Here is a 22,272-nt window from a genome sequence, read left to right on the forward strand (position 1 = left end):
ACGCGGCTTGAGATTCGGCCGCGTGCGTGTTTGAATTTCGCGAAACGCCCGTTGGGGCGTTCGCGAAATCACCGCGGGCACGTCTGCGGAAGGTACGGATGCGTCTGCAAAAAGACCAAAAAGCCCCTCTAAACATCCTTATAAATACCCCTTAATTTTATCTCTTTCGGAATACAAAATTAGAGAAAAATACCAGAAAAATTCTGAAGAAAAGTTCTTCCTCTTAGCCACTTCTGATTTTTATTTTTGCAATTCTATTCTGTTTATTTTATTATCTTTATTTCGTTCTTCGCTGGATCTAAAAGTTCGATCGGATTCGATTTGGCTTCTTCCGAGACGTACCGAAGAAAAAGTTTAGGATCGTCGTATCTCTGAGGAGGATTGTCGGAAAATCCGTATGTGGGAGCAAACACTTCTTTGGGACAACATTTACGCGCTTCGATCTGTCTTCAATCAGGCTATTTCCTCTAACTTTTGTTTTAAATTTATTATTAGTAGATCTGTAGGATTTGCAATTTTATGATTTGAATTTATTAAATGAATAGATTTATTTTGTGCTAGAATAATTTTTTTTTGTGATAAAATAGATTTATTCTGATCTCGAATAATATATATATATTATTCCATTTAATATTTTCTATTAATTGCAATTATTAGATTTGTTTGTTTATTTAGGTAATATATTGCTAACAATCCAAAGAAATGTTTGTTTATTTTTTTTATTAGCAATATATAATTCAGTAAATCATTCTAAAAAGGTAATAATTTATTTAACCTCCAAGAGATTTATCATACCTCCATTTGGACTCCTCAAGGAGTAATTTTCAGATCCCATTCAAACGAAACTTCAAAAATTGGTTAATACATAATAATTAATTTATTGAATTGACTTATTAGATCTTAATCTATTATTATAATAAGATAATAAATTTTATAATTCATTGAATTGATATTTTAGATCTCAATTACAATAATTGATTTACTACCACAAAATTAGTAATCGATTATTCTAATAAGGTAATAAATCTTATAATTCATTGAATTGATATTTTAGATCTCAATTACAATAATTGATTTGCTAGCACAAAATTAGTAATCAATTATTCTAATAAGGAAATAAATCAATTCTAATATATAATTCATTGAATTGATATATTAGATTTTAATTACAATAATTGTCTAGCTAGCACTAAATTAATAATTAATTATTGCTAATTCGGAAAATTCAAATAGAAAATTCGAAAATTGATTAATCCAAAATAACAAATTTAAGTTTGCACTTAAGCTTTTGTAAAAATTGAATTTATGTGACGTCTAGTGATTATATCCACTAACTAATAGTGTTAAAGAAAAGCTTGTCAACAAGGCATACGTGCCTAAAAAAGGCTGGTACTTAAGTGAACCTAGTGCTCCACCACCGATCTGGAGTTGATCTGGCTATTATTTTTTGGATATATCAACTAGACATTCAAAATTCAATACAAATTTTAGTGCAATCTTTTGATATAAACTTTTTTTGTTATGTTTTGACATAATCCAACTACTTCACGCCCTGCTACTCGCCAAAATCCAAACCCAAATCGGAGTTCATCCTCCTCCCAAATTGAACCTTCTGCCTCTACCAGCACACCCTCTAGGACACCTGATGAGATAGACTATTCATTGCATCCATAGAATCCTAGATGCCCTTTCTGAAAGACTATATGACATTTATTACACAGCCAAAAGTGCCAAAGAACTTTGGGACACCCTAGATAGCAAATATAGTCTTTATGATGCTGAGATAAAGAGGTTCAAGGCCTCCGACTTCAATAATTTTAGGATGGTGGACTCAAAGCCTATGAATGACCAAATTAATGATTTTAAAATTCTGATCCACCAGCTTAGGGCTAATGGGACCATTTTGGATGAATTATTCTAGGTAGCATGTCTAATAGATAAACTATCTAATTTCTGGTCTGATTTTGCTAAGACTCTAAGTCATACCCAAGAAGGTCTCACCCTAACCCAAGTCTTGAACTCCATTAGAATTGAAGAGCAGCATAGGCTCGGGAGTAGAACCTCTACTGGACACAAAAATGATGCTTATAATGTAGAGGCCCTACCTAGAAAAAAATTAGAACTGACCCTTCAAAAATAAGCATTATAAAAAGAAACCCTACCACCTTAGAAACCCTAACCACTACAATGGGAAACCTATTCAATCCTAGGAGCAGAAGAAGAAGAAAGAGGAATGTGGTGTTCGTTTCTGTTATATGTGTGGTCGGACCAACCATTTGGCTCTCTAGTGCTTCTATAAAAAGACTGCACCTTTTCAATCCAAGAAGAAAGGTCCACACACAACCAGTGCTCAAGTCAACATGGTGACTTTCGGCACTGGCTCCTCTGAGACTGCTTTCAGGTCTGCTTCCTTCGCTCCTGAAGTTAACATGACTTTACAAGCACTTGATTGGTGGATTGATACCGGAGCTGGTATTCACATTTGTTCGGATCTCTTCTGGTTTTCTTCTTACCAGGTCTCAAGTGGAGGAGCTGTGATCATGGCAAACAGCTCGGAGGCACGTGTGTTAGGAGTGGAACGTGTAGACTTAAAGTTTACTTCTGAAAAAGTTCTGTCCCTACATAGCGTCCAACATGTTTCCGTCGTTAGGAGAAACCTAATTAGTGGTTCCTTGCTTGTCCAGCAAGGTTATCGTCTTATTTTTGAGTCTAATAAAGTTATAAATTATCATGGTGTAATGTTTATTGGAAAAGGATTTCTAAATGAAGGATTGTTTAAGTTAAATATAATAGTTTCTTCAATAAATGAAAATTCTTTGACCATGAATATAGAACCTCCTTCTATTTGGCATGGTAGATTAGGTCATGTAAATTATAATACAATTAAACAACTAATGAACCTAAATTTAATACCAAAAAGTGATCTTAAGAACCATGAGAAATGTGAAATTTGTGCAGAAGCCAAACTCCCTAGAAAGTCTTTTAAATTTGTTAATAGGGATTCAGATCTATTAGAGTTAATCCATAGTGATGTTTGTGACTCTGGTAGAACCTCTAGGGGAGGTAACAAATACTTTGTGACCTTCATAGATGATCTGTCCAAGTTCTGTTACATCTACCTAATTAAAACTAAGGATGAGGTGCTCAGCAAATTTAAGATTTTTAAGATTGAAGCGAGAACCAATAGAAAAAGAAAATTAAAATTTTTAGATCAGATCAGAGAGATGAATATACATCTAACTCAATTTTGTGAAGATCATGGAAGCATTCATGAAGTGACTGCTCCCTATTCTTTCCAATCAAATGGAGTAGCAGAAAGGAAGAATGACTTTAATGGATATGGTTAATTCAATGCTTATAAGCTCAGGAGTATCAGAGAATTTGTGGAGGGAAGCTCTAGTTTCAGCCTATTATATCCTCAATAGGATTTCCTCTAATAATAGTGATCTAACCCCATATGAAGTTTGGAAATATAAAAAACCTAATCTTAGCTATTTGAAAGTGTGGGGTGCTTGGCAAAAGTGAAAATACCTAATTTTAAGAGAAAGAAAATAGAGCCCAAAACAGTGGATGCCATATTCATAGGATATGCAGCCAATAGTAATGTCAATAGATTTCTGGTGATTAATTCAGAAGAAAATGATATTAGTAACATCTTTATTATAAAAGCCAGAGATGCAACATATTTTGAAGACACCTTTTCACTTAGGACTAGAGTAGATAGTGGTATAACTAGTAGCTCTAGTAGAATAAAGACAAGAGAAATAGAATTAGAAGCAGAACCTAGGAGGAGTAAGAGATCCAGGATAGAGAAAACTTTTGGAGATGACTTCTATACCTTTCTTATAGAGGACTCTTCAACTACTTTTGAGGACGCAATGAAATTCTTGGATTCACCCTTTTAGAGAGAAGCTGTAGACAATGAGATGTAGCCAATTATCCAAAATCATACTTAGAAACTGACTGATCTTCCTTCTAGTTGTAAAACTATAGGGTGCAAATGGATTTTTAAAAGAAACTTAGGCCTGATGGCTCTGTAGATAAATTTAAGGCTAGATTGGTTGCCAAGGGTTTTACACAAAGATCTGGGATAGATTTTTTTGATGTCTATGCACCTGTAGCTAGGATTATTACTATCAGAGTCCTGATAGCATTAACCTCCATCCATAGATTAGTGATTCATCAAATGAATGTGAAGACAGCTTTTCTAGATGGAGATTTAAATGAAAAAATTTATATAGACCAGCCAGAGGGATTTATAATCCCAGGCCAAGAAAATAAAATTTGTAGACTAGTCGGATCTCTCTATGGTCTTAAACAAGCACCCAAGCAATGGCACTTGAAATTTGATGAAACCATACTGACATTTGGATTTGAAATCAATAGTACAGACGAATGTGTATACCAAAAGAGAGTTAGAAATAAACTTGTGATCTTGTACCTCTATGTAGATGATATACTGATCTTTGAGACAGATCTTCAGATAGTTGATGAAGTAAAGCAATTTTTAAATCATAAGTTTAATATAAAAGACTTGGGACAAGCTGATTTAATTTTAAATACCAAAATAATTAGAAGTGTAAATAGTATTAAGTTATACCAAAGTCATTATGTTGACAAGATTCTCAATGAATTTAATTATACCGATTGTCAGCCTGTCTCTACTCCTTTTAATCCCTCTACACATCTTAAGAAGAACTTAGGAACTCCTGTCCTTCAAGGCCTATATGCTCAAATTATAGGCTTACTAGGATTTCTAGCAAACTACACCAGGCCAGACATAGCATATGCCGTGAATAGACTTAGCAGATATACTGTTAATCCAAATAGAGATCATTAGACAGCATTAGAGAGAATTCTTAGGTATTGTAAGGGTACCAAGTCCTATAGTTTGCACTTTAGTGGATTTTCTGCTGTTCTAGAAAGCTATAGTGATGCCAACTGGATCAGCGATACCTTAGATGTTAAATCCACCACATGATATGTTTTTCTTCTAGGAGATGCTGCTGTGTCTTGGAAATCCACCAAATAAATTTTGATATCTAGGAGTACCATGGGGTCTAAAATGATAACTTTAGACACCACTAGCATTGAGGTTAAGTGGCTCAGAAATCTACTAATAGACCTTCCTATAGATGAATCACATTTACCACATGTCTCCTTATATTGTGACTATAAATCTGCAATAGATAAGTGCAACCAAGAAAATGTCAATGTAAAAATGAACAGGCACTTAAAAGTGCGTCATAAATCATTAAGATATAAATTGAAAAATAACGTTATTGCTTTGAATTTTGTAAAATTAGAAAATAATTTAGCTTATCAGCTTACAAAAGACTTGTCTAAAATAGTAGTTCTAGAGTCGTCGAGGGGGATGGGGCTTAGCCCATAAAGATAGTTCACCACGGTGGGAACCCAACCTTAAAAGGTTCAATGGGTAGAAACAAACCAAAGTGTGACTAAGAGGAGCATTGTTTTATGTTTCTTCGTCCCTATAATGCTAGTGCTCATAAAAATAAGCGGTAGGATGAGTTTGTTTGTATAACTCTTAATGAGTCCGAGACCTAAGAGGTAGGAGCTTCCTTTTTAGTTTCCTTATTAGGACTTACCTATATGTGCAGTCGTGAGGCCGTGATTAGGAAAAATGGGTGATTCCCTAAAAAGCACATGAAAGATACCTACGCATGGTCATATTAGCGCAACCCGCTTAGAACCCTGATCGGGCTATATTATATGTGCTGTTGACTTAATTTGAGCTATGGATCGAGGTTCAAGGTTAAGACCACTTTGGCTCCACAGATGTAATCAATTATCATTAAGCGAATGTTCAAACCGAAAGGTACCTACACCTATTACATAATATAAGATATCCAGCATTTTATTTTGATTTTAAAATTATTTAAATTTTTGTGGGGAACTGTTGAAAAAATTTAAATGCGCATGCGATCCGAGATTCGCCCGCGGGCGCGTCCCGAAAAAGACCAAAAAACCCCTCTAAACACCCTTATAAATACCCCTTGATTTTATCTCTTTCGGTACATGAAAAATTAGATAAAAATATCAAAAAAAATATGGAGAAAAGTTCTTCCTCTTAGCCATTTCTGATTTTTATTTTTGCAATTCTATTCTGTTTATTTTATCCTTTTTATTTCGTTCTTCGCTGGATCTGCAAGTTCGATCGGATTCGATTTGGCTTCTTCCGAGATGTACCGAAGAAGAAGTTTAGGGTCGTCGTATCTCTGCGAAGGATTGCCAGAAGATTCGTACATGAGAGCAAATACTTCTTTGGGACAGCGTCTACGCGCTTCGACCTGCCTTCAGTCAGGCTATTTCCTCTAACTTTTGTTTTAAATTTAATATTAGTAGATATATAGGATTTGCAATTTTATGATTTGCATTTATTAAATGAATAGATTTATTTTGTGATAAAATAGATTTATTTTGATCCCGACTAAAATATATATATTATTCGTTTAATATTTTCTATTAATTGTAATTATTAGATTTATTTGTTTATTTAGGTGATATATTGCTAGCAAGACCAAGAGGCGCAAGAGCTATCGGCCTAAGTGGAGTGGAATCCAAAGATAATGGTTAACCAGCATTTATCATCACCCATGACATGGAAGTTACACTACTCAAAATGTGAGAAGAGTAGTAGCACTATCTATCATGCATGGCAATAGTGGCTCATGTAGTACATAATAATAAAGATAGGTATCAAAATTGAGTAGTGGAACATATATTACTACTATTCAAGATACGAGTGGAATGATAGCATTGCCTATTATATATGGCAATAGTGATCTATGTGATACATAATAACAAAGACAAGTATCATGGTTAAATGGTGACACCTATGCCAGCAGTCGATGAGAACCACTTATAAATATCAGATTATATGTTGAGAAAAAGTCTTTGGCTAATCAAATATCCATTGCTATCTTTATCTTTTTCTTTATTTTTATTCTCACATTTTCCTTTGATTTATTTGCTTTAGTTATCCTAGTTTATTCTTAGATCTTATAGTAGAATCTAGCCCCAACTGCAACCTACCTCCCCTTCTTTCGGGCGGATGATGTTACGGCAGTAACATCATCCTTGAAGGTCAATGTATTTGGAGCTATACTACCAACCGTTCATCCTCTCTGCTTTTCAATTATTGACATCGATGATATACCTGCATACTTGCACAAAATTGCCAAAGTCTTGCGCACTATTTTTTCCCCTCAGCAGAGAATCTAGTGGCCAACAATAATATTGATAGATTCACAACCAACAATTGCTGGTCAGCTGGTTGACATTCCCTCATCCAGGATTTTGTCAAGGGTTCAAACCCTAGTTGTGACACATTACCCACTATTTTTCTCAAAAAAATTCAAAAGAGTGAAGAATTTATATTTTAAGCATTTATATCATGGAAGGAACATGTCCCATGCACGGAAACATCAATTATCCCTGTGAGGTAACTAAAGCATCGGTTTAGCTTTGGAAACCTAGTGACACTCATGGAGCATCTGGATAAAAATATGACAAGTTGCTAAACTCTAGTGATAGCCAACATGATTGAATTTTTGACTCCCATAGGCCTTTATAGAGATTGATCATCCTTGCGAGAACAAAAAGAAATAGAGATGTCTGTATTGCTGCAGGAATTAGCCCTTCAGGATCTTTTTTGAGCAATTTGTTGTTTGATGTATCAATTGCATCCTTTTCTGAGTAGTTATTTGATTGTTTTGTGGTGTATTGAACCATATTTTGCATCCAAGAAGAAAAATGTCTGGGTTGTTAAATAGTTGAAACTTGATGATTTTTGTGTGTGTATGTGTATGTCTTTGGGTTAAGAATTTTGGTGACCTTGAGCATCCAACTATTTTGTGGAGAGAATAACAAGTGCTGTTAAAGATGCAGATTAAGTTAAGAACTTCAGAGGAACCTATAGATACTTATTTCGACGATAATTAATGAACAAGTTACCAAAAACATGGATAATTTATCCTTGCCTCATGTTTATGTCAAATTTCATCATAATAATATTTATGGGATTTTATTCAAAATGGAGTTTTCATTATGTATTTAGAAAAATGCCAATTTGGTAATTTTATAATCATCCATCCCCATTCCCTCTCCTCGTGTATCGCAACAAGTCCCGGAAACTGCACCAATCCCCTACTTCCGTTGGTGTTCACAAAATAGGAACTCCACGGCATTGCTCATTTTCCAGTCTCTCAAAGCAGGTGCGTATTCTGTACGAAAGTTGCCCATCAGTTCACCAAAAGTTTATCTAGCAACAAAAAATCAGGGATGAGCCTATAGCAAATAATTTTTATATACTAAACAAGGCTTTTTTAGGGGCCTTTTTATTAGACTTCACCATAGAACACTGCATCATCTTGACCTTCAGCACATGCCATTTGACATTCCTTACCTTGCTTTTTAGCAGTAAGTTTGCTGAACTGAAGGATTCCATCATAGACATGGTAAACGAAAGCTGTCGATCAGTTCACCAGAGTGCATCAAGAAAAGTAGCAGTCTTTTGTAGCTAGGTTGCCTATCTTTGTAACGTTGTAGATGTCAAACAACCTTTAGTGCAGTAATAGAAAATAAGGTAGAGCATGATTCATGTAACCGATGCTTGGTTGCCAAGATGAAGCAAATTGATACAGAAAGCCGTGGATTGCTGGGTAAGAGAATGATCAGTGCCTTTGTGCCCCTCCTGAGAAAAGGGGATGACAAAATTCTATAGCTCGAGTTATTGTTTGGACTGTTTCACCAAATGTGACATTCCTCGTACCGGATGAATTTCAGACACAAAAAGAATGAGAGAGAATCGTAAACTGAACACTGAAAACAGAAAAAAAGATTGAACACCAGATGGTCACAAACTCTTTTCCAACTTGGTTCACGAAGGATTTTATTGACGTGAAGATCCTTGAGCATTTCCCATTCATCAATGAACAACTGAGACAGCTACGACAGTGCAGGCCTTTGTGGTGCAATTGATAATAAGAAGAACAATCAAAATAAAAAACAAATGGTGAGCTGGGCAATAATTCGTAATGAGATAGTTATTCTGTACCATCCCATGAACTATTAGAATCCTTGGTTGTTATTCTACAATCCCACATCATGGTTATGTTTTGTTTGTAGTTCTTTAAAGTACAAATTAAATTAGCCCTTTCTCAACCAGGGCAGCCCAAAACGTAAACCTTATGTTTCTTGTGTGCTCCACATCAAGAGCATTGTTGTGGCACTGGAACTTCTTAAAAAGCCCTCTTTTCTATTGCATATTGTAGCAATAGGTGGTCCAGTACTCCTAGTGCCTGATTGTCTTTGAATTACAGCACCCCCAATAGAAAGGCTTAGGGAGAGAAGTCCATGCTGAACCACTTGAGAAGCCAAATTTCATTAATTTATTTTTTTCCTATAGACGAAATTATGTTTACAACAACATGAAAGGAAACTATTGTACTCAGGATGTAGATGATTAGATATCCCTCCATAGAATGTGGATGTGGATCACCAAATTATGAAACAAGCATTCAAGAGAATTTACAGTAGCCTCATTTCATCTGTCTAAGAACCGGTTGAGAACAGTCCTCCTGGAAGGAACTTCGTCGATATCTTCCCTCTCAGGCTTAACAACTGTATTGAAGGTGCAACGGATAACAGAATTAACCTGTTTCCTCAGTCTTGCATTATCTATAAACATATCAGTCAACATTTTTCTTATCTCATCATCTCCATTAATTGGATTTTCACCGTTTGTAGCAATTAGATTTTCAGAGGATTCACCACTTTGAGCCTCATCCATATCTGAAACCGTCTGTTCCTCATCCCGTGCAAGGAGTTGTGCCTATAGAGAATCAGCATTTGTTCACTAATTAAAACAATGTACAATTAAATCTCTACATCAACGTAAGCAACCACTTCTATGTGTGCGAGAAAGAAAATCATAGCAATTTAACTGTTAGCTCACTGTTCTGCAGTTCAAGTATTAAAGATGATAGTAAGTCGTTTACAGCAGAAGATTCAGACCAACATTTTTTTATATAAAAAAAAAAAAGTAGCAAAGTTAGGACTTGATGCATCAATTAACAGAATATGCTGGCACTCAGATCCAACTGTCAGAAAGTAAGGATCCTATACAAATTCTCATGCTCTTTGTATTGGCCTGTGCAGCTGTTTCATTGTGAAACTTCATGATGGCCTTTCTTTCAAGTCCATCCAAGTTAATTAAACTGATAGAAAATAAAATATTTTCTCATATAAATTTTATAACAAAATCCAGACCCTAAATTCAGAAACCAACTCATGTCATACAAAGACAAGTAAATACATATGCACACGACATCATGTTAATAATTATACCTTGACCTCAACTAACAAGTGTTTGATAAGCTTTGCTAACATGTCTAGTCTTGATGGATCCATAGAATGCCACAAGCAAGGTACTCCAAGTTAATGAAACTGATAAAAAATAAAATATTTTCTCATATAAATTTTATAACAAAATCCAGGCCTTAAATTCAGCAACCAACTCATGTCATACAAATACGTGCAAATACATATGTACACAACATCATGTTGATATTTATAACTTGACCTCAACTACAAGTGTTTTCAACTCTCATTCCATTTATTTGAGGCTGCAAAATTCAAGGTTTTGATCCACTGAAGTTTGAGAAAAATATTATGACCAGCTATCAGCAGGATGACAACCATGTGATTTGGTTGCCTGCCTTGGCCAAAGATTATTGGACCGAAGAGGGGCTTGTCATGAATTTAGAAGGCCAATTGGTTGGTAGGTAACATACATATCCTGTTGCTAGTGTTACATAAACCCATCCAGCCAACAAGCAGCCATTCAAGGTTCCCTGGACTTACGAATGAATCTAGACAAACGGGCAAAGCAAAGGGTAAAGGCAAGTTTTAATATTGGGAGTTCATCTCTGATGCACAAGATGCCAAAGAACCAGAGTGCAATACATTCATGTGGACAACAATACATGTTCTTCAAAACATTTCCCTAAATAAAAACCCACAATCATAGGGTCATGCTTTATTGAAAAGAATTTAAATTTATGCACAACTTCTTGTAATTCACACATCTTGGAAGATTAATGAAGTTAACAAATAATGAATTTATATTTGGGTGGGATCACTAAAAATGAGTTTGGGCCAAGTTTCAATCACAAGTTCTGCTGAATATGGTAGAATAAGTGCCTTTTCATCTTAGTTCTGATTGGAACTGGGTTGTTTCCATCCAAGGGGGCATTTGGTTGCAGTATAAGTGGAAGGATATCCCTTCTTGCCAAACACCTTAGAATAGGAGCTTATACTGTGGCAGGGGATATTCCCTACCATTTTATAAGTCTATTCTACCAAAACGGTGGAATAGACTTGTATTGTGGAATAGGCTTGTCCCTATTCCCTACAATTACCATTTGCCTTTAGCTACTCTATAAACACTAAAAAAGATGAGGTGACAATTTGGTTATTGTGATAAAATCCAAACTATCATGAAATTCAGTGCAGATCAAATGCAGCTTACTCCCTTCACCGATTCCTGCACGTTGTTCCTCTACCAAGCTCTAAAATAGGCCTATTCCATGGAATAGGCCTATCCCTTCAACATTGCAAGGGAGATATCCTTGCCAATGCCTATTCCACAATCAAACAGAACGTAAAAGAACAATAAAAGGTCTATGTCAAGTTGGAATTGGTTGAGAAGCAACTGTTCAAATCTTAAGATTGATATAGGGAGCTGTGATCATCTCAAAAGGGCACATGCCAAGAAGCTAAAAGAGATGTAGTCCCAAATGAGAATTTGGAACTCCGGGTCCAGTTAATGAATGCCCCCAAGGCATATGCTAAGAAGAATACCTCATTATCTTAAATGGCATGGAACATCTAATTGAATCAAATAGATTAGAGTGAAACACTATAAATTTTCTATAACATCTTATAATTCCTAGCATAAATTACTCAATCTTGTTTCCCGATATTAGGAACTTCTAGTCATACGTTTCATCAAATAAATCTTAACCACTCATTTGGTGACAAAAAAGGAATAAGTGCAATAGTTATATTACCAATAAAAATAAAACATGTCCTTAGTGATTAATAGGTGTGGTCACCTTAACAAATGCCCGTAGGCCATCCACTAATATTTCCCTAAAATAATAATAATTTTCAATTGATAGTATCCAATTTTTAGCAGCTGCGGTCTTCCTCTAAGACTTCCCTGGTTGCTTTGGAAGCTCTCTGGAATCTTGTTCCTGTAGCCCACCACAAATAGATCCACCCCTTGAACTTGTCTCTATTGCCAACCTAATGTAATCAAAATCTTAATCCAATAATAAACATATCATTCATTATGTAATTCCATTTGGAATCCTTATGCATATTTTAATAAAAAGAAATAATCATATAGGAAAGTTTCTATTATCTCCAAATATAATTTTATCGAGATGCTTCCTACATGCTTTTGTCAAAGTGCCCCTAAATTTTTCAAAAGTTCGCTTTCGCATTTCTGAAATGGTGTCTACACATCCTCCTGATGTAACCAAGATCCAGGCTTAATATCAAGTGGTTTTTCTAAAGATAATGGAATAGAAAACACACTTATTATAGCACTATGTTCATGCTTTCCATTATTAATGGATGCTCTATTAAGTAGAAACTATGGTATGTTGTACCGGCCCGAACCGAGCGGTACAGAGCGTACTATAACGTACCAGTTCGGTACCGGTATCCGGTACAAGTAGCATACCAATGCTCGGTATGTCAAAAAAATTTCTTACCGTACCGTACCGATATTGTGCTAGTGTGGCACCGGTGCGGGGACCGGTACCGAGACAGCGAACCTTGATAGAAACACACTCCTCTAATTTGATTAGAGGTGATCAATATCAACTTATATAGATGCTTGTCCATTTGAACAAACTTTCTTAATTAGACTGAATAATTTGATCATATCATGAGACAAAAAAGCACTAGACACTTTCCTCACTAAGTTAATTTATTAAATCCTGAGAGAGAGAGAGAGAGAGAGAAGAAAGTGAACAGGATCACCAATATGAAATAATTACTTAAATAAAAAAACTATAAACTGATGCTGGAGTCACCATGAAAGTTAAAAAAACATTATTTGACAAGATTATCACTAAAGAATCAAAAAGTTACCTCCGCAAGAAGACCATCAATTCTATTATCTGAAGTTGCCAGAAGATCTAGAGCACCGGATAGGGATGAAGGATCAATAGTGAACCTGTCTTCCGATTCTGAAAGAAAATTAACATTGCACTCTTGAAGTCGATCACGAAGAACCCCACATTCATTAAGAAGTTTTTTCCTTGCTGATTCCGCATGTGCCCACCTTTGCTTTTCCTTATGAACAACTCTCTGAGGAAACATACAAAAAATGGAAGACAGCCATTTCAGAAATCTGAAGACATAACAATCTAGAAACCAAGGCTTTAAATAACATGTTATCCTTACAATGTACCCAAACCAAACTGTTATTGACCCTTATAATGGTTATAATGACTGTTATTTGTATCAAAAGAGCAATTTTTCAAATTTTTAATATTAAATAATCACTGAAACAATGGCTGTTATAACAGTGTTATAGCAAGACATAATGGGCAATACCAGCAAAATAACACCATTATCTTTCCCTTCACTTTTCATTAGATAATATAACATTATACATTTTGACCATACAATAACTTTTGGCGGAGATTTTCAGGCAAAAAAATTTGAATTCTGAAAAAATATTATTTTACTTTAAAGAAGGTACAAGTGAAAATAATGGTCATGATTTACATTATAGTAGTCCATTATAATCAGAAATAATAGGAAATAACAAACAATAACAGCCTATATATTTTCCACATCTAACATAATTGGGGTTGGCTGAAACCATTTTTTACGGCTGTTATAACAGTTATAGCACCATTATTTGAAACCATGCCTATTACTAAAGCTTATCATAATGCAAAAGTACTAATCAACGCAATAAAGTAAATTTACAATCTTATCAATTGAAAAGGCAAGAGAATATTCAGCTAATTTATATGGGTCGGACTACACACAAGGACATCAAAAAAAAAATTGCCAGTCAACGACCTCAACAGACATCAGATTTGTGGAAACAAATAGTCTCTGATTAAATGACCAGGCAAAGAATAAGTGAAGATACCCTATAGGACTGCATCCACCTCTGAGACAAATTATCAACCAAAGAGCCAAAGTCGAACATGATCTGTGGTTACTTATAATACTTGAGTTTAGCATCTGCAATGCATATTCAGATAATTTCTCTAGTATATTTTCTATTTTCTAAGATTATGTTTAAGGGAAACATAATTACATGATAGGAGTTCTAAGGGAAAGGTTCCAGCACATGCTGGGCTTTCATTTTTTTTCCTTTTTTTTTTTTTTGGTGTTGCCTTAGAGGCTGCAGAACCTGGACTTCTTTTTAGGCAGAGCATAGGACAGGAGGCCCCAGAGTCCAACACACACATGCTGGTCTCCAAAGCTTTCCCATTATATAGAGAGTCAATGAATTTGATACAACATATATCCCTAATGGTGACTGAAAAATAAATAATCATCTAAGTGCATTTGTTAGAGCTAGAAACTTTTTCAACCCTGACATCTATGGCAAAACTTATAATAGGTATGATCTGGAGCAAGATTTCTCATGCAGGTCAAAAACTAGCTCGATATCTAGGGCACTATTCAGTGCATGCCAGCACTTCCCATACTTGGCATGTATCGGCATGAGAGCATGCCAAGTGCTAGCATGCAGCTGCTACCATGCCAATGCCACATAACAGGAAGGCAATGATAAATATATACATTGCCATATTAATCGTGCCAACTGGCCCTTTAATCTATGATTTGAAGAGATCCACATTACAGGGAGGTTTGATGTAGCATATCATGTGCAAAAATTCCAAGATAATTGCAGCATTTCCATTTTTGACATTTGTTTTAAACAGGATGTGCCTAATTCCATCTTCATAATTTATTCCCATTTTTATTCCACTACTAAAAGGAGATTAAAAAATCAATGTGATATATAAGTGGATAATGTTCCTTATGTAAAACATCTGACAATTTCCTTTGAGCTTAAACTGCCACTTGTTTAGCCCTTCTTCAGGTATAATTAGCACCATACCTCTAATTCAGTCTTTTCTCTTAGAGATTGATTTAGCTTTTGCTTTAACTCTGCTTGAGAACTCCTGAGAAATTTCACCTCTCTGACAAGAACTTTGATATCTGCTTTTGACTTCATTTCTAGTTCTTCTAGGTGCTTCTGCATAGTCCCTAATACTTCTCGTTTAGTATCTAATTCCTGCAGCAATAATGCTTTCTCACCATCAGCAGTTGTTTTTTCTGACTCTGCACAAGTTTTTTCATTCTGCTACATTTAGAAACAAAATGGAAAAAAAATCAGCACTTGTGAACAAATCATATATTAAACAAATAGGAATGCATATAAAGAGGCAAAAACGAACTTGCTCAATCTTAAGTCTAGACTCGATCTCTGAGTACTTCCTGCGACATTCATCCATATCCCATTGCATTTGTGTTACTCTTTCTCTTTCAACTAAAATGGCTTGTTGCAAGTTTTCTTTACCTTTCTGCTTAGTCACTTCCAGTTCCACCTCTAAATCCTTGACCTAGAACCATAAATATCAATTACAGTAAGACAACACCTTATGGAGGTCCAGAAAAGGTACCAAAAAGATCTTGAGTTATAAGAGGACTAACTTAAATAGACTTGACATATCATGTATATGTCCCTGTATTTTTTAAAAAAAATCTAAATGCAGGATTTCTATCAAGGTTTAACAAATGAGAAGATTGAATTCAAGAACCCAATTTGATAAGGAGAAAGAAGTTCATGAAAGACCTCTCAAATTTAAATTTAAAAGCATAAGGGACATGCAATATTGACATAAGATGCCAAGCAGATCATAAAAATAATTGCTCAAGATGCACCTTTGTTATAAGGTATCCATTCACAGCCATTTCTTGATTCAGTCGAGCTATAAGATTTTCCATATCTGATTTTGCTGTCCCTAATCTTCTTTGCATGGTGACAAGAACTCTATTCAATTTATATCGTTGATCAAGTGGAAGGAAAATTTGTGCATCATTTTGAATATGTGTCTCCAAGCCAGATAGAGCTTCCATTGCATTCTGAGCTTCAGAGCTACTAGGAAGATCAATAGAGCCATCCCAAATCAAATTAGTCATCCCAGGAAATGATAATTCACTACCTCGTATAGAACTTATGTCACTTCCAGTACTTTCAGCAGAGAGTTTTCTAGTATGACCATAAAACTTATCATGATCCTGTTCTGAAGTGGACTCTAGTCTGTCCCTGGAAAGAAATATTTCCTGTGAAGTTCCCCCAGAACTATCCCTCTCTAAAACAAGGTTCTCTCTTTTGCGGTGCAACCTACTTGTAAGAAGCTCTTCTGACTTATCCAGGATTGATTCTCCAATGATGCCATTACCAATTGCCCCTCTTGGAACAGTTAAATCATGAGTCATTGCCAGATTTTCTGTTCTAGTGGAAGAAATTTGAACGTTTCCTTGCCTTGGGGTTCCCAGGTCTGATGCTTCATATATATCACTATCAATGTCTGAAGCAACAGAGTGAGACTTAGATGCAACTTTTGCACCATCAGCAATAGAAGCACCTGAACTAGGTCTAAGTGGAATTGAAGAGGCCAAGGAGATAGCATCACCTGAAGAACTTGTTTCCAAAGGATCATGATTCGCATCCCTAAACGCTGAATAAAACAGTGTAAGTAAAATGTAAACATATATCAAAGAAACAAAATTAGCTTGACTATAACAAAAACAAAATACATCATAAACAAGTCTCAGTAATCAGATCAAAAGCCAACTAACTTGTATCAAATGTTAAATTAGATATTTAGGAGGCATAACAAAAATTAGTCTATATCAGGACATGCCATTAGGAATCCATAACCAAACATATTTTACATGAATGCAAGCCCAGAAAGAGACATAAAAATGTTTTACAGTTAAGAAACTGACACACAACATATCACAAACACGCACAACATGCGCACAACATATGCATTCAAGTACAAGCACAAATGCATGCATGTTCACAGGCAAAGAAACACATTGACACATACATGATGATACATAAATATTTATATACATAGGAGTGATAAAACCTACATGACCTTGCAGCAGCTTCTAGCTCAAGAAAACTTGCCACCGGAGCACTTCTAGATAGGTCAATGTCACAAAGTAGCTTTCCCATCCATTCCTCCAAAGCATGCCTCCTCTGAAACATAGCTATCCAGTTTGAGAATCATTAATCACCTAGCAAGGAAAGCTACTACGGGACACCATAAGAAAAATGATTTTAAAAATGGAAATCCTATATTTATACATGTGGTACTGAAAATGATATCTATCGCCTGATACATTTAATAACTAAAATGAAAAATATAACATTTGTGTTTGAAATAATTTTAGACCTTTTGAGGTAGTAATCATCTTTTTTGTGCTTCTGTACAAGAGTATTGACATCTACTATATTAAGAGCAGCAAAGAATAATAGTGATAGCATGATGATAATAAGGTACAATTTCCAATGAAGTAAAAAATATATATGTGTTTGAAAATATGTTAAATTATCTCAGAAAAATATAATTTATGATAGACAATAGCAAGTGCTTCCTATACATCATGCGAGGAAAAAAAAGTTTGAAGTACAATATTATTTAAAAATTTCTTAATTAATACATTAAAAAGATTTAAACAAAATATGGAAAGGAATGCAATAGATATTAAAATCATCTCAATCAACACAAAGCTATGCCATTAAGAAGAAAGCAACGGAGCCATCCCTCAAGCAACAGAGATGCCATTATGAAGACATTTAAATCACAGTGATATGGAAGAGTAACTCCTATTTTAAATATCCAACTTCAATAATTCACTGCCGCGCAATTCCCTTGCTCTGTAAGAATTTGCACCACACCTCAAAACAAAATAATTCAAATATCAACATTCCATTCATATGAATAAAGATGTTCTCCAACAAACTGAACAAATTGATGATCTCACAAGTCAAACCCTGCAATTTACTTGATAGAACAAGTTAGCTTACATCATAACCTTGCTTGATTAAAAACAATATGAAGCTAGCAACTCAATATAACCTAGCTTACATCATAACCTTGGTCTCTCTCTCTCTCTCTCTCTCTCTCTCTCTCTCTCTCTCTCATATATATGTCATGGTATCCAAAACCTTCAATTCAACTAAGCCTTAATCCCAAACTAGGCTACATGAATGATGAATCCCTTCCCTCCATTCCGCTCGGTTTAGGGCCACATTTTCTGAAAAATGTTGAGATATCAAGTCCTTCCTTCTTCATACCATGTGATTTTTGGTTTACCTCTACCCTTTTTCATTCTTTCTACATGTATCAAATCATTCCATCACACTGGTGTTTTCATAGATCTACAATGTATAATTTCAAACCATCTAAATTGTCCTCTTAATTTGTCCTCAATTGCTACTATCTCCACCTTTTATGAATGACTTTATTTATTCTATCTTTTCCTGTATTACCTCACATCCATCTCAACATTCTCATTTTAGTTACACTCATCTTGTGCACATGTTGTTATCTAACTATCCAACATTGTGTGCCATAAAACATAGCTAATCGTATGGCTATCCTATAAAATTTTTCTTTCAACCAGGCAGCTATAATCACATAATACCTAATTGCACTTCTCCAATTTATCCAACTTTCTTTAATCTTATAGATAACATATTCATCAATCTCCCCTAATGGGTAATGGACCTAAATATCTAAATGGTCGCTCATAAAATTTTCATGATTCTCAATTTTCACTCTATCTTTATCTCTATTTCTAATTTTACTGGAATTGCATTCTATATATTCAATCTTGGTTCTACTTAACCTAAAAACCCTGGATTCTAATACACTCCTCCATAGTTCTAACTTACGATTAACCCCGAACTTAGTTTCATCCATTAAGACTATATCATCCGCGAATAGTATGCACCTACAAATATCTTCCTGAATATCCCAGAGTCAGGGATCTGATTAGTCTAGACGGAGGCAGGTGGGACGAGATGATGATTCGGCGTGCTTTTGGGGAGTAGTTGGCTAAGAGGATTTTGGCTATCCCAATCCCAGGTGAGGAGTCAAGAGAGTTTGATGTGGGCCCCGACTGGCCGCGCTAGGGTGAGGACCAGGGACCTGCAATTGCTGATGGGCAAGAAGTCTACCCGGCAGATCGAGGGCAGGTGGATATGGAGGATGCGGGTGCACCCACGAGTGGCATTGTTTATATGGAAGGTGGCTTGGGGAAGCCTGCCGACCTGGGGAGTTCTGATGAGCAGAGGAGTCAGGATCTCTTCGATGTGTAAGGAGTGCATTGACACAGATGAGACTATCAGCCATGCTCTTCTAGGATGCCCTCGGGCGAGGCAGGTTTGGCAGCAGGCACCTTTTTCCTTACCACTGAATGTGGTGTCGACGGAGGACTTTCTGGACCACTTGAGGGGGCTGGTTGGCACTTCGAGTACTGTGGAGCGAGGCATCATCTACGTCTATATGGCATATCACATTTGGTTGGACAGGAATGCCCGCACCTTTGAAGATAGAAAATTCCTGCCGAGGGCCGTGGTGGATAGAGTTTTTCGTCCAACGACTGAGATCATTGCCACCATCAAGGTACCACCTCCGGGGTGGGCTAGGGATATCTGGAGTGCCGACTTCGCTGCTACAACGCCCCGAGTGACATGTCTCTTGGGAACCCCCACCCCTTGACTACTTCAAGGTGAACTTTGATGGCAGTGTCTCAGCTGGTGGAGATAGAGGAGGCATTGGTTTCGGAGAATCCAGGCTAGTTATGGCAGGTGGGCGGCGTACTTGCGATATGACGGCTATTGGAGTCGAGCTGAGGGCTGCATGAGAGGGAGTCACCTATGTGAGGAAGATTTTGGGGGCAGATAGCATTATCCTGGAGGGGGACTCTACTATGGTGACTAAGTGGATTCATGATGTCCGGTGCAGGGGGGATGGCCACCCTATACTCAGGGATATACAGAGGCTGGAGACAAGATGCTGCTCGATACAGGTTGCCCACGTATTTCGAGAGGCAAATAGAGCTGTAGACTGGGTCGCCTCTTTTGCTGCTCATCATTCTGGAGAGATGCTATGGACAAAGATTGCAGTCGCCTCATTGTCTTTATGTCATTTTCTTTCTCTTGATGCTGAGGGTAGCGCTCATGCTCGTTTGACGTGAGCTACCGATGTATCAAAAAAAAAAAGCACAAAATGGTAAGAACTTGGAGAAAATCCTTGGTATAAATATATATGACTGAAAACCCATTAATATTGCTACAGGGAGGGAATGCTGAATCATACTGAATCGACCGGTTCAGGGTGTGCCGAATAGGCCAGTTCGAGGCGTGCCAAATTTGATCGGATGAGAACCAGCATGGTTCAAATGTTTAAAATGAGACAGCATGGTTCCTTGTTAAACATGCACTCATCTATTAAACCACACGAATTGCGCATCCCCCCCCCCCCCCGAGTCGAGATCCGTGAGAGAGCACCTACCTCCCACTCGCGAACACCTCTCCTTCCCTCAGCCACTCACGAAGTCATAATTGCCCCGCTCCCTCTCTCTCTTCCTCTCTCGATCAGGTTAGGGCTTCCCTTGTGCTCCCCTTCCCCCCTTCCCCCCTCTCCTTTTCTCCCTCTCCACCTCTCTCTCCCATCATCTTCGTTTTGGAACAGGGGAGAAAGGGTTTCAGCCTTTTCTTATTTTCAAATTTTGAATTAAAGTCGGCAAACCATACGCCTTCAGATCGAGATTTGAAAATAAAAAAAGCCAAAGAACCCTAGCACGGTACGATACAGACGCGTACCATACTGTGTTGGTCACCGACCAGTACGGGCTCTAGTATCGGTTCGGCAATCCTTGCTACCAGGAGTTCTCATACTAGTAACCAATCTACCATACATGTTCTTAATCACATTAATATATCTAAGAAAAACTCCTTTCTTTTCTTACACCTACCATAAGACTTCTATAGACGCTCTATTATATACTTTCTCTAAATCAATACAAATCATATGAAGATTTCTGTACTTCTCCACTAACCTTCGAAAGAGAAAATAGCTTCCATAATCAACCTTCCTAGAATAAAACCAAATTGGCTCTCTGATATTTTAGTGCCACACCTCGATCTATGCTCAATCACCCTCACCCAAAGTTTCATAATCTGGCTCGTGAGTTTAAGACCATGATAGAAAAATTTTGATTATCATCTTTATCTTATAAATCGGTTCTATAGTGCTCTTCCTACATTTATCAAGCACCATTTGGTCTTTAATATCTTATGAAATAAATTAGTCAACAGATTACTTCCACATCACATACATATTTCCAAATCTCAATAGGAATTTCATCAAGTCCAATGGCTTTTCCTATTTTAATATTTTTCAAGGCATTCTTTACCTCAGATACTTTAATTCTGCATGTATATTGGAGATTTCTATCCTTAATGGAACTAGTAAGATATCCTAAGTCGCCTACATGACTTCTATTAAATGGCTTATTAGGATAACTACAGTATCATTCTTTAATCTCATCCTCAACCAAAACATTTTTATTTTCATCTTTGATGCATTTAACCTGAATCAAATCTATAATTTTTCTTTCTCTTAATCTTGCAATCTTACAGATATCTTTTTCCCATCATTAGTTTATAACTTACGATATAACTCCCGTATCGTTTTCTTAACTTTCCTTCTTAGCCACCTTATAGTTTTCATGTGTTTTTTCCATTTATACACTTAGGTGGTCTTCTATAAAACCCTTTTAACCAAGGTTCACTCTGTAGGTGCATATCGCCTCGTACCAAGCATTACCATACCATACTGAGACTTGGTACGAGAGGCGTATCGAATCTTGGTATGTCAAACTGACCCATATTGCGCATACCAATACTATACCAACATGGTCCCGTAAGGGATCCAGTACCAAGATTGAGAACATTGCTTTTAGCCTTAACCGTCAATTAAACTTTCTCATTCCAGCCCAAGTTTCCTTACTAGATGGCCATGTTTTCTTTTATAATCCTGATACCTCTACAGCCACTTGCTTAATACTATTAGTCATCTCTTCCAACTTATTATTGATTTCCCATCTAAA

General features: G+C 36.3%; 1 protein-coding gene across 14 annotated transcripts in view; it reads right to left on the bottom strand.

The window, feature by feature from the left end:
* Positions 1–9,379: 9,379 nt before the first annotated feature.
* The window catches only part of LOC103711483 (PX domain-containing protein EREL1), a 29,483-nt gene continuing 16,590 nt past the window's right edge, over positions 9,380–22,272 (bottom strand). For 5 of the 14 annotated variants that reach the window (XM_008797627.4, XM_017843896.3, XM_026806366.2 and 2 more), the window contains 6 exons: positions 17,239–17,347; positions 16,018–16,817; positions 15,531–15,695; positions 15,191–15,436; positions 13,189–13,407; positions 9,380–9,856 (listed from right to left, as the gene is read on the bottom strand). In XM_008797627.4, the coding sequence (XP_008795849.1) occupies positions 9,569–9,856; positions 13,189–13,407; positions 15,191–15,436; positions 15,531–15,695; positions 16,018–16,817; positions 17,239–17,347 (1,827 nt within the window). In that variant the 3' untranslated portion in view covers positions 9,380–9,568. Of the gene's footprint in view, positions 9,857–13,188; positions 13,408–15,190; positions 15,437–15,530; positions 15,696–16,017; positions 16,818–17,238; positions 17,359–22,272 lie in introns of all 14 variants that reach the window. The other 9 variants (XM_039129676.1, XM_008797630.4, XM_039129670.1 and 6 more) reach the window with 9 other exon arrangements.

Source organism: Phoenix dactylifera, chromosome 1 (genome assembly GCF_009389715.1).
Source record: "Phoenix dactylifera cultivar Barhee BC4 chromosome 1, palm_55x_up_171113_PBpolish2nd_filt_p, whole genome shotgun sequence".
Lineage (NCBI taxonomy): Eukaryota > Viridiplantae > Streptophyta > Magnoliopsida > Arecales > Arecaceae > Phoenix > Phoenix dactylifera.